Below are 14,977 nucleotides of genomic sequence, written 5' to 3' on the forward strand. Positions count from 1 at the left end.
TTGTCATGTGCTGGGAATTGAACCTGGTTCCTCTGCAAGAGCAACCTATGCTCTTAACTGCTGAGCAGTTTTTCCAGCCCTAGGGAAAAATATTTTATTTATTCACTCATTAGTCAATGAGGATTTTAGTTGTTCCTACTTTTCAGTTGCAATGAACAATGCATGTGTGTGTACAAATATTTCATGTATACATATATTTTGAGATTTTTGGATGTATACCTACTATAAAATTTCTGGGTCTTATAGTAAGTCTGTAGTTAATTACTTGACAAACTATCAAGCTTTTCCATGATTGATAACATTTTCTATTTTTTATCAACAGTGTACGAGGTTCCTGCTTTTTTTGTTCATCCTCTTAAACACCTGTTACTTTCTCCCTTTGTTTTATTTTTATTTTGTTTTTTTAAACCATAGTCATCTCTGGCTGTGAAGGGGTAGCTTGTCATTTGGTATGCATTTTCTTAATGACTTTTGTCTTTTTTGTGTTCTTACTGACTGGATTCACATCTCTCAAGAATGTTGGTCCTTTTCAATTTACTCTTTTACAAATAGATTTTATCCTTATTGTTGATCTTGGAGTAGAAACATTGATCCAACCTTGAAAACTGTCAGATGGTCTGTTATTTGCATGTGTGTGTATACCATGTATGTGGAGGTCAGAGGACAACTTGGGGAAGTTGCCTCCCTCTTTCGGGATCAAATTTGGGTCATCAGGCTTGGAGGCCAAGGAGGGCTGGACTTGATGCCCTTGGAGACCCTCCCCAGCCCTGGCATTCTGCTTTTATTAATCTTGGTTCAGATTCTGCCCAAGTGAAAGGGTGTGAAAAGTATTGTAGCATATTTAAAGTTTGCTTCTCAGGGTGAGGGAAACTGACATTAGAACAAAATATTGTGCTTCACTGTTTTTAAAAGATTAACCTGTATCATCTTGCTGCTGTTGAGATAGCTTGTTTGCTTTCAGTTCTAAACAATGTTTTCTTCTTATAGATTAGCAAGACACCTACAGAAGGAGGCCCAAGCTCAACACAATAATTCTGAATTCACAGAAGAGCAAAAGGTACCATAAAACAATCTCTGGTGCATCTGATTCCAAATGAAAAGGAAAGAGTTCTATCTTTTGGGTTCATTAAGCAAAATATGCACGCACGTGCACATACACACACACCACACACCACATACATAAGCATGCACACACGCTCACTGGTCTATTTTTGTTATGTGTAAATTAAAAAAAAAACTGATTATGGATTATGTTTTTCCTGACAGTAACTGGCCATTTGAAGATGACCTACCATTTATTTATCCAGCCTCACTTTGAGTAAGGTGGGGAAACACAGACTGTACTACAGACACCTGGGGGAAACAAGGTTATAAATAATTACATCCCACCTCACACTTAATTCTTTCTCTCAAAGTAAGCCAGTAATCACCCTCAAACCTTCAAACTAAACCAAAACCAAATAACAGCAAAAAGGGTAAGACTGAAAAGAAAATAGTGCAGTGATGATGTATACCATAAATCCCAGCACTTGGGAGGCAGAGGCAGGTGGATCTTTTGAGTTTGAGACCAGCCTGGTCTAAGAACCAGTTCGAGGGCAGCCAGAGGTACTATATAGAAGAACCGTGTTCTAGGAGAAAAAAAAAAAAAATTGGCCTGCAAATCTATCAGTAAACAGACAATGTTGCAAAAAATTTCAATTGTGTTCTTTCTCCTTGAATTAGATTTTGTGTGTGTGTCAAATTGATTCCCCATTAGAAATGTTTGAAAGAAAAAAAAATGGGACCTCATCTCTGAAGGTTAAGAAAAGGGAGGAAATAACTCCAGATTTTTCCTGACTTAGGGTAGATATAGTATTAAATTAATTTTTAATCTTGTGAATAGTAAGGAAAATGTTAGTGCCCATTGCACCACACATCTCTTAAGACAGGGCTGTGTAAAAACTCTGGTGACTTCATTCATTCATATTAATTTTTTTGCACAAGGGGAACAAGTGATTTGGGGGCATAATTTGTTAAGCCTAAGAAAATTTACTTTAGTCCATGAGCTTCTGTTTATTAACTCTTAGATATAGGTGCTTGGGACAGAAGGATCACCAAGATTAGCAACGTTCTTGCCCAAGTTAGTGTATGCACATCTTAAACATATTTAAGAATCACTTTCGCTGGTGTTTTGTTGTTTTGTTTTCTGTATTTTAAATTGTCATGTTGCTACAATTTAAAAAGATTATTTTTCTTTCCTTCCTTAATAACTGCTAATATCTACAGAAGACTAGGTTTTAGCCCTAGAAAATACCACATAGGAGATGAGTGATCTCCTTGAGGAAGAGGTCAAAGCTATATTCTCCCTTTTCTCTCAGATTGTGAAATCTGCCTTGAGGAACCAGTTGGCATTACAGGATTGGAACAATTTAGGATGTCTAAATTCTGATCAATAGAGTTTTAGTATCTAGGTGCATGAATTAATAGTTAATAGAGTTACAAACATGGAAGGGAAAATGAAACCTAAACATTAAACATTTCAATGACCTCATATTTTGCTCAGTAATTTTTTCACTTTGGGTTACTTGTGTTTTGTCTCCCAACATCATCCTTAAATATAAAGTGATTTGACTTGCTAAAAATGTATTAAGATCATTAAAAAAAGAAAATAATAAATTAAAAAGTGGGTCTGTCATGATTATGCTAAAGGGAAACAATTGTAGCTTTTTCACCTTTTTCTTTAACCTGAAACTAAACCTTCTGAGTATTTCATAATGCTCTTCGCCCTTCAGTTTGTAGCTCTTCCTGCAGCCCAGCCTTTTTTGCTTAGATCTTACACTGGGAAAGACTCTTAGACACTGGGATAGATTAGAGGCAGACTGGCCTGGAGTAGCCACAGAGCTCAGCTCTTGTCCAGGCCCAAATGAGATGAGGGAATTAGAGTTCTGCAGGACCATGTCCCTAAATCTCTAGTAGCTTTACCTAGGAAGTGTCACATTGTTTCCTGGCCACTGGATTTCTGAAACAGTTGTTACTTAGAATACTTGCCAGTAAGCCTGCTGTGACCAGACAGAACTTGGGCCTGCCTATCTTGGAATTAGACTCTGTGTCTTCCTGTGCTACATTGTAAATATAAGTCAGTGAAACACACAGTCATCCATAATAGGCTTATTTGATTGTCACTTAGGGTAGTAGTTGTCAGAGGCTTTGAGTTATTAATAATAAATGGTTCAAAAATAATGATTTTCCAGATTTGGACTGGGGAACATTGGTTCTGAAAAATTAATAAATATTTTGAACAGAAATATAACTTCTCAGGGCTTCAGCATGCTTATGTAATGTTGAATATTTTAAAGAGTTTGAGTGCGTAGTCTTTTAAAATTTATTTGGGTTTGGAATTCTCCCTCCTGTTGGGTCTGGTGTTCATAAGAACATACTGTGAGGAATTACTGTTGGATCTTCAGAGTCATTTAAATGCAGTGCATGGCCCATTAACCACAGGAAAAAGCCCAATTATATTTTCTTCAAGAAAAAAATGTGGTGAATTCTTTTACTTTATTCGTGGCAAAATTTATTTATTTATGTCTTCTATTTTAATTTTTCATGTTTTTAATGGTTTTACTGTTTTCAGTATTTTGGTACCAGTAGCAAAGTTTCCAGCTATATTTACTATTCAGTAGTTTGTGAAACTTTGAAAGAATTTTTTTTCCTCATAAGACAGGGTTTCTCTGTGTAACCCTGGCTGTCCTGGAACACACTGTAAACCAAGCTGTCCTTGAACTGAGGGATCCACCTGCTTTGCCTCCTTAGTGTTGGGATTAAAGTCGTGTGCCACCCGGCCACCCAGCAAAATAATTTTTTAAAAATCAGTATTTCTATAGTTCTTTTAATTTTCATCCTGTCCCCCTTTTCCTCCTCCTATTTTTATTTGTTTTGTTTGTTTGTTTGTTTTGTATTCAGTTTGTAGCTCTGGCTGGCCGTGAACTTGTTACACTTCTAATGTTGTGATTATAATGTGAGCCACCACAGGAAGCAGAAGGTTTTGTCTAACTCATAGTAACCTCTTGAAAGTATTTTATAAGTAAAAGTTTTGTTGGCTCTAAGATTATTGGCACTTATTCAGAGGATTATTTTAATGTAAATGGTATATTTCAAGATATGCACATTTTTACACTATTAACTTTAAATCTAGAAACTATAAATCATGAATGGAAATGTAATAATGAAACCCATTATTTTGCACACTTTCAAGAATTAGTAGGAGTACACAGGAGATGATGTTAGCACTGAGAATGAGAGCTCCAGACCCTGTAATGTATGCAGATAATCTTACAAATTAATAGAAAAGATTTTACAAAACACAATTTAACCAGAGAAAACAGCATTTTTTGATAATCTGAAGAGTCTTATTCCTGGAAGTGAAAAGTAAAACCTTTTCACATTATTGTAGAAAAATGATGTCTTTTGGCTTCCAGGCTGTAATTTACATGCTTTGTCAAGACATGGTCCATCTCCATGAAACCAAAACAAAGAGAAAGAAAGTACAGTGTGGACAGAGAGAAATGGAACAGGTTGGCTCCTTGTAGAAAAGCCATTGCAGTCAGTTTGCTTAGAAAAATCATGAAGTCCCCTGAGGAGGGGCGGGGGGGGGGAGGAAAAAAAACGAAGCAAAGCTAACAGTGGCATTAAAGAGAATAGCTCAGACACAACTCTATATGGGTCTGTCTCACGCGAAGCTTATAGTCGAGATAACGTGAATGTAGAAAACTATGTCAGAAACCCTGCGAATGAAGATCAGACTTTAGCTGCTAATACTTGCCTGTTTAATCTCCTCTTGCTCTCATTTAGTTTTGGAAAAATAAAAAGTGCCCTTAGGATTTTCTTTTTGATGCCCAAAGTTTGAGATTAAAGGTGTACATTTTTTGGTACACATAGATCTTTCCTTCCAGGAGCAGAATTTTACTTTCTGTGTTTTTGTTTTGCACAATGAGAAACTCAGTGGGCAAGGGTTATGTTTTTGATAAGTTCGCTAGCTTTTTAAAATTTTTATTAAAAATATAATAATTTAACCAAGAGGAAAATAAAAATTGTATTTTGTACTCTTGTTTGAACCTCATGGGTTCCTTTTGTTAATAAAATGGTTATACAAAAAAAAAATATCTAAACCAGAAATAGTAATCTTTCTGAAACATACAACTTAGTAATATAGTATGAAAATTCCATATGTACTTATTCTTGATACTCTTGTCTCATTGATTTCTAGTTTAAAGTAAGCTATGATTTTTTTAAAAAAAATTTCTTTTACTTCTAAGATTATGATATAATAACATAATTTCATCTTCCCTTCAAACCCTACTGTATATCCTTCCTCACTCTCTTTCAAGTCCATAGTCTCTTTTTTCATTGTTATTGTATGCATATGTGTATATTTATATACATTTATATTCTTAAATATAATGTGCTCACTTGCTATAATGTCACTTATATGTGTGTTTTCAGGGCTGACCAGTTGGTGTGCTCTTCCCTGAGGAAGACTAGCCTGCTCTCAGCATTCCTTAGTTGCCTTAGTGCTTTGTGTACCATTGGTCTTTCTTCTGTCCACTGCGGCATGTCTGTTGTTTTTGTCTTTGTTCAGCTCATATATTTTGGGGTTTTAGCATTACTGTGTAGCCCTGGCTGTCTTGGAACTTACTTGTAGACTAGGATGGCCTTGAACTCGCAGAGATCCTCCTGCCTCTGCCTCCCAAGTACTGGGATTAAGGGAGTGCAGCACTACTACTAGCAGCTTAGTCTTATTATTATTTTAAAATGTATTTATTATTAGGGTGTGTGTATGTCAGATAACATTCAGGAACTGGTTCTTTCCACCTCACCTCTCAGGTTGGCAGGCTGTCATTGCAAACACAGTACCCCTTTTGTCTCTGAGCCATCTGGCTCCCCAGTGCTTAGTCTTACTGTACTTGGACTCTGACCTGGTAGACTTGAGTTCCTTAATCATTTCTATGTACTGTCTCAGTAGCTGCACATCATTTTGACATCCAGGGCATCTGCATGCTTTTGAATTATTGCCGCACTGAAATGATAGCGCCCCACTTCACTTTTAATACTGAGGTTGGGTCTTGTTCCATAAAAAGTTAAGAATAATACCTATTGATATTTTTCTATAGTGCAGTGCATTTCTGTAAAAGGCTCTTGGTTCTACAAGTATAAAAGTTTATATTTCAGAGTTTATTAATGAACTCCTAGTTGCTAAACTACATTTTAAATCTTAGGTGGTAATTGTATGAAATAAAATAGGTTTTGTAATAAAGAAGAAAAAGAAGTGGACACTATCATTCTTAAAAATACTTACTGTGTTGATATACCTCAGTGCAAATAGAATTTTTTTAAAAAAAATTAAAAGACATTTTATTTTGTGTTTGGCTGTTTTGTCTGTATGTATGTCTATGCCACTTGTATGCCTGGTGCCTACAGAAGCTGGAAGAGGACATTGGATCTCTGCAATTGGAGTTCCAGATGGTTATGAGCTGCCAAGGCATTAATGGGCCTTGAATCTGGGTCCTTTGCAAAAGCAACCAGTACTTTTTAACTGCTGGGCCATCTCTCCAGCCCTTAGAATTTAAAAAAGGAAAAAAAAAATACATATGAAAGAAGCTGTATCTAAATATAGAACTTTTCCTTTTTAAACCTTTCTCTTTTTTAAACCTTTCTCTTTGCTCTCGGGACTTGAGGCAGGTGAATGTGTGTGTCATCTTCCTAAACTCTTTAGTTTTAGAAGTCCTCCTGAGGGGTTGATTCCTTCACATGTCTTCACTGTATTGAGGGAAGCTCCCTTTGTTGGAGTTTGTAGACTCTCATGTCCATGCTTTATACTTTGTGATTCTGTGTCTTATGTCACATAGGGCATGAAAGCAGGAACTATGCCTAGTCATTAGTGTCCACTTTATATCTTGCTATATAAAACATCTTATTGTAAAATTCCTCACTATTTATTATAGATACTGATTTTGTTTGGTATTACTTATGTATTTAAATAAATTAGTTTTGCTTCAGTCAGAATTTCATTTTATAGTGTACTAATAACTTAAGAAATTTTAAATCTTTTGGTGAGTTTTATGCTTAATGGAGAAGAAATAAGAAAGCTTGGAAGGAACTATACCACTGAGCATTTTTCATTGACATTCTTTTTGGAATATTTGAATTTATTATGATTTAATTAATTTGTATATTTATTTTTATGACAGGTCTCTCTATGTAGCCCTGGCTGTCCTGAGATCTACATGCCTCTGATTACCTAAATGCTGGGATTAAAGACATGTGCAACCATGCCCAGCTATTTAAATTTAACTGATACAGAAAAACATTAAAATTGTACACATTAATGGACAATGAAATCTATTTTTTAAATACATTTATTTTTATTGAGACAGATACTCACTCTGTAGCCCTGGCTGTCCTAAAATTTGCTATGTGTACCAGGCTGATCATGAACTCACAGAGATCACTTGCCTCTGTCTCCCAAGTGCTGGGATTAAAGAAAGTCATGGGTGGGCTGGTGTGCCCTGCTAATAAGAATTTTTTGTTACAGTTTCCTATTGTGTGACATTTAAATCAAATTAAACTTTCATGCTCAAACATTTATTATCTTTGTTGTAAAGACATTCAATTTTTTTTTTCTTTTTAAAGTCAGGACCTTTTGTAGCCTAGGCCAGCTTAGAATTTGCTTTGTAGCTAAGGATGACCTTGAATTATTGATCATAACACCCTCTGAGTGATAGAGGGCTGTGCCCCTGTGCCTGGTTTTAGCCTCTGTTATGCTAGGAAATGAGCCTAGAGCTTGTTGCATGTCAGGTGAGCACTCTATCAGCCACACCACATCCTGCCTTTCAAGTTCTTCCTTTGGGTTCCTTTGAAGTGTACTATACATTATTGCCATGCATTGTCACCTACTGTGTAACCTTGCTGCTGCCTTATACTAACTTAGCACTCCTTCTTCTGTTTCGCCCTATCCTCCCTTCCCTCTTACTCTCCCCAGCTTCTGCTTACTAGGCTGTTCTCTACTCTGTAGACTCAACTTGTCAATGCTCTGGATGAGCGAAAGTGTGATAATTGCCTTTCTGTTTTGCTCAGCTTGATCCTTAGTTCCAAATGATGGCATTTCTTGTTGTGTTGTATAGATAAGCACATTTTCTTTATTCGTGTGTCAGCCAGTGGATACCTAGGAGTCTTTCAGATTTGTGGTAACTGAATAGGACTGCAGAAAATAAGAAAGTGAAATACCCCTGAAAATACTAATTTTGTGTCCTTTATACATTGAGGAGTGGGACTACTGGGCCATATGGTAGTGTCTACTTTCAATTTTTTTAATGATTTCTTTTTGTATTTTATTTATATGTATGTGGGTATATTTGTGTGTATGTATGTGCATGTGCATGGATGTATGGGCCACGGCATACATACAGATATCAGCGGACAACTTGTAGGTCTTTTCTTTGACCATGTGGGTTGTGGGTTCTGGGAATTAGACTCAGGTCATCAGGCTTAGCAGCAAGCACTTGCTGAGCCTTCTTGCCAGCCTTTTTTTTTGAAATTCCATATTAGTTTCCATTGTTAACTGTATTCATTACCCTTTAAATTATGTTCAGAGCTGTCACCAGTGTGACCTTGATTTAGAATTGTTTGTGGGATGTTAGTATAGGAGGGTACACACTCACCTCCCTCATCTCAAGCCATTGCATCCTGCATTTTTTCTCTTGAGTCTGCCAGATGATACACAAAAATAAGATTTAGCTTGTTTTTAAAAAAATTAGAAACCTCTTATTGATTAAAAAAAAATTATCTCCTTACAGAAAACCATAGGCAAAATCGCCACATGTTTAGAATTGAGAAGCGCTGCATTACAGGTAAGTAGAGTTCTTAACTTTCTAACATGAGTGTTCTGCTGAAAAAGGCATTCATGCCTACAGCTGTATCATCTCAGGAGACTTGTACAGTTAGGGGAATTCATCAGTAACATGCATACTTACATGATTTAGTTCATATTTTGTAAACTATAGAAATCAAAGATATAACTTTAATTTTTTTCTATTACATTTAGCCTGAATGTCCCGGGAATGCAAAACAAACAAAACCCAGTTTGGAACTTTTCACTTTCTACCTTGAAAGCAAGAAATAGGTCTTGCATCATTTTGAATATTTGGTTTTTACCACTTAGGAGACATAGGGTACAGCGAAATCGTTGTAGTAACAAGATGTAATGTGCATATTTTAAATTTAGTCCACACAGTCCCAAGAAGAATTTAAACTGGAGGACCTGAAGAAGCTAGAGCCAAGTAAGTTTTATCTTATGGTACTCTTGTGATCTCTTTCAGGGAAATAATTCATTGTAGATGTTAACATTAGAATAGATGGTGGTTTTCTTCTAATATCAAGTTATGTAACATATTTTGAGTCCTTTTAAAATTCTTGCAATATTTGTAGTAGTTAAAATTGGGTGTCTTTATTTTATTTTGGTGGCTTCATTAAGATTGGTTTCCTTGACAAACATTTCTAGCACAGTCTAAGGATGAACATAAACTGTAGTCAGTGGTGCCACTCAGGCACATGGCATGAAACCTGCAGCCCACTATGAGCCATGCTATGAAATACTTCCTTGTTGTATCTATTTTTCTCTTCCTCCAAAACTTTCTGAAGTAAATAATTTCTTCAAGTGTTTTGGTGGTTAAGATGCTTTGTGAAAGGCTGCTACCACTTTTTTTTTTTTTTTCTTTTTCTTTTTTTGCTGGTTCGGATGAATGTTCTCTTTCTTGAAATGTCTGTAGCATGGGCAGAGGTGAATATAACTGAGTAAACTTTAGCTAATACCAGCAAGGCAGGAGTGTGTGGCTTAACATGCTTTTGTGAACAGGGAAGAACAGCTTTTAGATCTGTCTGTTAAGGCAGATTCTCAGTAGGGAATCATAAAATCACAGCATCGTAGAATAGAATGAATCCTGGCTGTGTGGTCACACCCTCCCGTTTTGTAGTTGAAGAATGAGGTGAAATGATGAGCCCTGCCTCACTGCAGCCTTTAGTAGCTGGCAGGGCCTGATGCAGGTGAGCAGAGTTGACATTAGTGCGGTCTTTTTGTTTCTCCACGGTGGGTAGAGAGTGCTCACAAGCTCCCAGTCCCCAGCTCACACAGCCAGTCTGAGAGAGGCAGACACAAGTGACTGAGGAAGTGGAATGTGCTTGTAATGGAAGGACCAGGGCAGAAAGAGGTTTGCAGAGTCTGTGCTAAACAGGATCAGATTTCTGTTGTTTTGTTTGGGTTAGTAGAGAGAAGCAGCAAAAACACAGGAACACAGATTTGCTGCAATTCCGGTGGCTTTTCCACAATTGTTAGATGATCATGTTTCATCTCTTCAGAACAAGATCCTTCTACATATGGCAAGAATTATGATGAACTGTGCCATTTTAATAGTTTTGCTTCTTTTTGTAGTGCAACCATAACCTTTTTGTTACAAGAACTGTAATTTTATATTTGTAAGTAGTTCTTAACTGTCCTTAGTGAATATAAGAATGCCAATCAAATAGTGTAAAATTTAAGAATTTTTTTTCTGAACACATTTTCTCATTCATAGAACTTTTAGGTTTCTTTTAAAAAGCATTAAAATACTTTATATAATTTTATTAGTAGTTTCATTGAATGTTATTTACATACCATAAAATTCACAAATTTAAAGTGTATGATTACTACTTTTTATTGTCTCGACTGCGCACCATTGCCACAGTCAACTTTAGGATATTTTCATCACCCTAAAAAGAAACCCTGTATCCACTAGCATCATTCATTTTTCCCTATTCAATTCTAACCTTCTCCAATTACCAGTCCTAGGAAACCACTAACTTAATTGTCTACAAATTTGCCTATTCTGAACATTTTACACAAATAGAATCATACATGGTCTTCCATGACTGGCTATATATAAGATATTATATTTTGGAGAAAAGCACCTTGCTCGCTTTAACTAAAAGATTGTAACTCTGAGGCTGGTGTTCACAATGGTAGATGAATATCCAGCCTATGTGAGGTACCCCAGGAACACAAGGGAACAAGCAAACAAATGCAGCAAGGCCACAGATGTAGTCAGGATGCCTGGTGTCTGGGTCTAAGAAAAATCCTTTCTTTTTTTTAAATGATAAAGGAGGAATAGGAGTTTTGCTTCTTACAATTACTATTTTCAGTTAGGACTTTTGTTTATGGTTTGCTTTAAACACAATTTAAGATTCTTACAGAAGGCTGGGGATATGGCTTACAGGAACAAGGCCCTGCCCTGGCTGAGGGCATTGAAGGAGGGGCAGACAGAAGAAAGGGTAGGGTAGGGTAGGTAGGGAACCTTATGCTAGGTGGGATACACATAAAAATTGTGAGCTGGTTAGCAGTAGGTATTTATTATCTCTCTATAATCATCCTCTGTAATTTTTCCCAGTGCCTCAAAGATCTTTGATTGGTTGCTTTTTTTTTTTTTTTTTTTTTTGAGAGTATCAGCTTATTGGCATTCAGAGAAATTCTCTCAGCTACCTTTTGCTAATGACAGCTAATGACTTGTCTGTGACCTTATGTATGCAAATATCAGGAGTGGGTGTGAGATATGTGAGTCCTAAATGTCATAGTTTTCTAGTTTAAACTCATTAGAAACTATTGATTAGTGCCTAAATGGGATATTACTCTAAGATCTTTTTAGTGGTTTTCTGATTGATTCATGCCTTAGTGGGATATTTCACTAAGACCTTCGGTGGTTTCTGTTCCTCTTGCTTGCTTTTTTGTTTGTTTGTTTGTTTTTGTTAAAGGCTTTTGTTTGTATTTTAAAGAGGTACAGTGGGAATAAAAATATAGTAATATTAAATGTATTTTATTTTGCTTTGTTTTTGTAAGATGACAAGGCCTTGCTGTGTAGCCCAGGGTTATCTGAAACTCAGTTTCCTGTAGTAGCCTCCCAAGTACAGGAATTACAATAATTTACCACTAACTTCACCTTTATTTTATTATATTTTGAATTTATATAATGCTTTTCATTTGAATTTCTTCCTTCTTAATACTTTAAAAAGTTGTTTTACATCTATCTGTATCTCATCTATCTCCAGTCATCTGTTTATCATCAGTCATCTGTCTATCTATCATCAATCATCTGTCTATGTCTATCTATACATCCATCCATCTATCCATCTATCCATCTATCTACCTATCATCAATCATCTATATCCATCTATCATTTATCAATCATCTACTGTCTATCATCAATCACCTATCATCTGTCTACCCATCTGTCATCTATCAATCAATCAATCAATCAATCAATCATCTGTATCTATGTGTCTGTCTGTCTATCTATCATCTATCTATCTATCTATCTATCTATCTATCTATCTGTCACTTTTCTATCTGTCATCAATCAGGGCTCAGCACCTGGGTAGACATCAGAGGATAACCTTCAGGACAGCTTATAGGAATTGGTTCTCTCCTTTCAATGTGTGGGTTCCAGGGATTGAACTTGGGTCCTTGGGTCTGGCAGCAAGCACCTTTAACCACTGAGCCATCTTTTGGCCCCTTATCAATACTTTGCAGTGATTTTAATTTTCTATTGCTTCTGAAAGGAGCATAGCTATGTATACTGTAACTCAGAAGGAAATACTCTGTAATTTTTTTTAGTTTATAAAGGTTGGACACTTAAGAGTTATTTTTATCAGAAATACTTTCTGCAACTTAGTGTTTACATTTTAGATGAAATATTCTTAGTCAAGCTTTCCCTTGATTATGCCTCTTTGGAAAATTAATGATGCAACTTTTAGTATGTGATTCACTTTGCTAATATATTCTTTCCTTCAAAGTTTTAAATCTCTTGACAGTCCTGTATGAAGTTCATGTTAAACCTGTGTTTGTAGTAATTCTAGTAGTCTTTATGTTACCCCCTCAGAACATACTGCTTACTCCAGCCTGTCTTCCTTCACCACCAATAATGGTCCTTTTCTTTAACCCATCCTTCTGAGCACTACAGAAGTCACATTTCCTGAAAGCTTTCTGTGTCTCCTTAGTCCCAGCCACCCACTGCCTCCCCTCCTTTATGTGATGTTTTTACATCCTGTCAGTCTGTCCTGTATTAATCTCATTTCTATTTATTCTGCTCTTCAGAGCAGGTACAAAGCCTTTGACTTTCCTATGTATAGTCTGTGCAGTGTATTGTTTATAGTATAAACTCAGCAAATGTGTGCAATATTCAGTAGATTTGAATGCCTTGTGAGGAAGCCCTCTTCCATAGTTTAAAAAATAACCACTCAGAATGAAATTATTTCCCATTTTTGCCTACCATGAAAGTGTTATGTTGCTATAAGATCACATGTTGATGTTTCCACATGTGTCATTTTTTAGTGCATGACCTGCAAGGGGGTGGTAGGTCCATTATCCATGAATAAGACTGATTCTGAGTAGAAGAGGGCACCCAGAGTGTCAGCGTGTTAAAGTACATAAAATTGAATGGTCCCCAGCTGCTGGTGTGAGATTGTAAAACACTGTTAAAAAGTAAGGCCTGGAGCTAGTAAGGTGGCTCAGAGTGTAAAGACACATGGCACCAAGCCTGACCACCTGAGTTCAACTCTCAGGCCCCAGATTGTGCAAGGAAAGAGCCCACTCTCAAAAGTTGTCCTTACCCCCACAAGGCATGCACACAACAGGGGAGGAATAGAGAAGAGAAGATGAGAGAGAGAGAGAGAGAGAGAGAGAGAGAGAGAGAGAGAGAGAGAGAGAGCACAAAAGGGAGCCATTATGCCATTATAGGTTTGAAGAGAAAACTGAACCTAGAGAAATGTCCAGAGACCTACAAGACTGACCCCAACTAACAATTTAAACAACAGTGGAAAGGCTACCATAAATGCCCTTCCCTGATAATGAGATCAACGACTAACTTATCCACCATCATGATGAAGAGAGGGAGGACAATACCATGCTGCAGAAACACATAGAGACAGCTGACCTGAACAAGGAGGAGCTAACGGGCCCACCAGTCTGATACCTGGGAATCCAGCATGGGACTGACTCAGACCCCCTGAACATGGGTCTCAGTTAGAAGGCCTGAGCAATATAAGGGACATCAGACAGTGGAACCAGGATGTATTCCTAGTGCACAAAAGGACTTTGGGAGCACATTCCCCATGGAGGGATACTGCCTTAACCTAGAAACAGAAGAGACGTCCTAGTCCCTACTCCAAATGACTTGACAGATATAGATGACCCCTCCTAGAGGGCATCCCCCTACTTGTGGAGTGGGGGAGGAGGGAAGGGTGGTCAGGGGGCATGAGAGGGTGGGAGAGAGGGAAAGAGGGAGAAAGGGAGAGGGGACTGGGATCAATATGTAAAATAAAAATAAAAAATGTAATAAAAAATGTAATAAGCAGAAGAACAGTGAGGACTGGCTAATGGAAGTACACACCTGAGGTTGGTGTGTACTTAGAAGTGCATACACCGCGTTGTGGCCTCACCCTGGAACTGAAGTTGACACCGTTGTGAGGCTTTCTGCGTAGTGGGTACCTGGAACTGAACTGTGGTTCTCTCAAAGAATAGCACATGCTCTTAAACAATGAGGAATCTTTCCACCCCCACATATTTCCTTTCCCAAACGCTTGTACCTGAAAAAAGAAGTTTACAAAACTTCTGTCCTGGGTCACAGCTCCAGCTACTCCACTGTCTCTCTGTCTGTTTACACAGCTTTCTGTGTCTGTCCTAACAGTAGCCACATTTGCACATTAGCTTGTCTACTTGATGGCATTCATGATCTGCTTTTCTTGAGTTTGGTTCAAGGTCTAAATGGAGTTTGGATGAGTGTATATCTCAACCTCAAACCTCCCACAGCCAGGGTACCTGTTTGAAGACTTCCCTCAAGGACAAGCTCTACTGTGTCTAGATCTGCAGAATGTTAATACATGTACTAAGATCTTATCAGAAGAGGGGCAGTAGGAGAATAAG

General features: G+C 37.2%; 1 protein-coding gene across 1 annotated transcript in view; it reads left to right on the plus strand.

The window, feature by feature from the left end:
• Aida (axin interactor, dorsalization associated) overlaps positions 1-14,977 on the plus strand; it is a 33,343-nt gene that overhangs the window by 5,656 nt on the left and 12,710 nt on the right. The window contains exons 2-4 of the mRNA XM_051186503.1: positions 988-1,057; positions 8,829-8,882; positions 9,257-9,311. Of these exons, the coding sequence (XP_051042460.1) occupies positions 988-1,057; positions 8,829-8,882; positions 9,257-9,311 (179 nt within the window). The remainder of the gene's footprint in view (positions 1-987; positions 1,058-8,828; positions 8,883-9,256; positions 9,312-14,977) is intronic.

The sequence above is a fragment of the Phodopus roborovskii genome, unplaced genomic scaffold (genome assembly GCF_943737965.1).
Source record: "Phodopus roborovskii unplaced genomic scaffold, PHOROB, whole genome shotgun sequence".
NCBI classification, from domain to species: domain Eukaryota; kingdom Metazoa; phylum Chordata; class Mammalia; order Rodentia; family Cricetidae; genus Phodopus; species Phodopus roborovskii.